Source organism: Geospiza fortis, unplaced genomic scaffold, assembly GCF_000277835.1.
Source record: "Geospiza fortis unplaced genomic scaffold, GeoFor_1.0 scaffold206, whole genome shotgun sequence".
Taxonomy (NCBI): domain Eukaryota; kingdom Metazoa; phylum Chordata; class Aves; order Passeriformes; family Thraupidae; genus Geospiza; species Geospiza fortis.
In genome coordinates this window covers 7,124,718-7,126,480 of record NW_005054311.1, presented here as the reverse complement: position 1 = coordinate 7,126,480, position 1,763 = coordinate 7,124,718, and the positions used below count along the sequence as shown (strand labels likewise).

The 1,763-nt window shown below is 44.1% G+C and overlaps 1 protein-coding gene across 1 annotated transcript in view; it reads right to left on the bottom strand.

Moving 5' to 3' along the window:
- Positions 1-1,763, bottom strand: part of EXOC3 (exocyst complex component 3) — a 26,096-nt gene that overhangs the window by 23,468 nt on the left and 865 nt on the right. The window contains exon 2 of the mRNA XM_014306336.2: positions 1,611-1,752. Coding sequence (XP_014161811.1) covers positions 1,611-1,752 — 142 coding nt within the window. The remainder of the gene's footprint in view (positions 1-1,610; positions 1,753-1,763) is intronic.

Genomic DNA, 1,763 nt, shown 5'->3' with positions numbered 1-1,763 from the left:
TTTCCCCTCAGTCTCCAGCAGACCTTCCAGTGAAGCCAAGACATGCAGGCAAACCAGTATGGGGAAGAGGTAACATCAGCTGTCCATCAAGGCAGACCTGCTCTCTCAAACTTCATTAGCTTCTGATAGAAAATAGCGAGGATCCCATCACCAAAAATGCAATACCATGGTGGCCACAGACCTCTGAGGAATCTATCTGGAGCTCTTCATTGCTTCAAAATTACTTCCAACATTTTATGTCTTTAGCCTCGCAACCAAACAGAACATTTCAGGTTCTGCTGCCATAGCTAGAGATTATACTCTGTCATATCCATATTATTCCTTGAAATCAGATATCTATTTTCAGAGCACTCTGCACTCATAAATCCAGCACATCACTTAATCTCAGGAGAACAGTGATCTAAAGAACTGTGCAGAGTGCACTGCAAGAAGAAAGTGCTCTTACTTTTTGCTGAAAGAGCAAAAGCAAGAAAACTCATGGGGCGAGCGAAATTGATAAATGGAAGGAAATATTGGGGGCACCCAAAAAAAACCTAAGAAAAAACTGAAGCAAAGAAAATTGCTCACCACTCCCCACAGGCAAACTAACACTCCAGCCAGTCTCTGAATAATCCCTACCCTGAAAACAAAACCCCCATATTTTATTGATAAGTATGATATACACTAGGGAATTTCCTTTCCAGTTTGGGTCAGATGTCGTTACTGCGGCCTCTCAATTTCTGCCCACCCTCAGCCTGCTTGAGGGGAGTGGAGGGCAGATTTAGGCAAAAGAGAAAACCTTCACACTGTACAAGCACCCCCTCAGCCATAGCCAAACACCGCGGTGTGAGCAGCACTCTTTTCGCCATAAACCCAAAACACAGACTGTACAGACTGTTTTAAAGAAAGTTAACTTTCAGCCAGACTCTGTAGAGCATTAGCAAAATTCCTAATTTTATAAATTATCATGGATAACGAACATTCCAGGCAAGGTTTGCCTGTGAGCTCTATAAGAGCCTATGTCTATGTCTCAAGTTCTGTATCTCTAGTAGCTTCAATAACTACATGCGTAAGTATGAACCTATTCCAGAGTTATGTCTACAGTGTAAACTGTCCTTCTTTACTACTGGCCTGGTTAACTCAAACCATGTTTGATTTCTTACTCTTCATCTAAACATGCAAGATCTATTTCCATTGCTTGTGCTTTGGAATGAATACTCCAGTTTCGTTTCGCTCAATCCACCTCCAAGCTATAAGGGCTCTGCCTAAAATTTAAAAAAAAATTATACTTTTAAATATGAATTTACTACAGAAATGGTATTCTGCAGCAGAGAGCTTTATGCCGAATTACTGCCCTTATTAAAAACTCTGAATACGTCCCACAGAGTTACAACATCTTTAGCTCACACAGACACTACCCGGGCACAACAAGAAGACCTCGTCAGCAGAATCAGAAGCCAGCACACTGTAACTAACACGTCGAGGCAGACAGCCTCTTGTAGAACCACCCAAAAGGAACAGCAAACTTTAGGATGCCACGTCAATTTCATACAGAATCTGTGAGTCAAAACTACATATATCTTCAGCGCAAAACAGAGGCAGAAATGAACAAAACTACGTCCCGAGCCGACTCGGGAAGGCTCCAGCAGCAATCGCGCCCTTATCCTGGGGACTCATGCTCCAGAAGCGAGCCAGCGGGGGCGGCAGGCTCCCAGGGGGAGGCCGCTGTCCCTCTGCAGAGGCCCCTGTTTCTGCCGAGGAACGCAGCGAGCCCTCCGAACAGA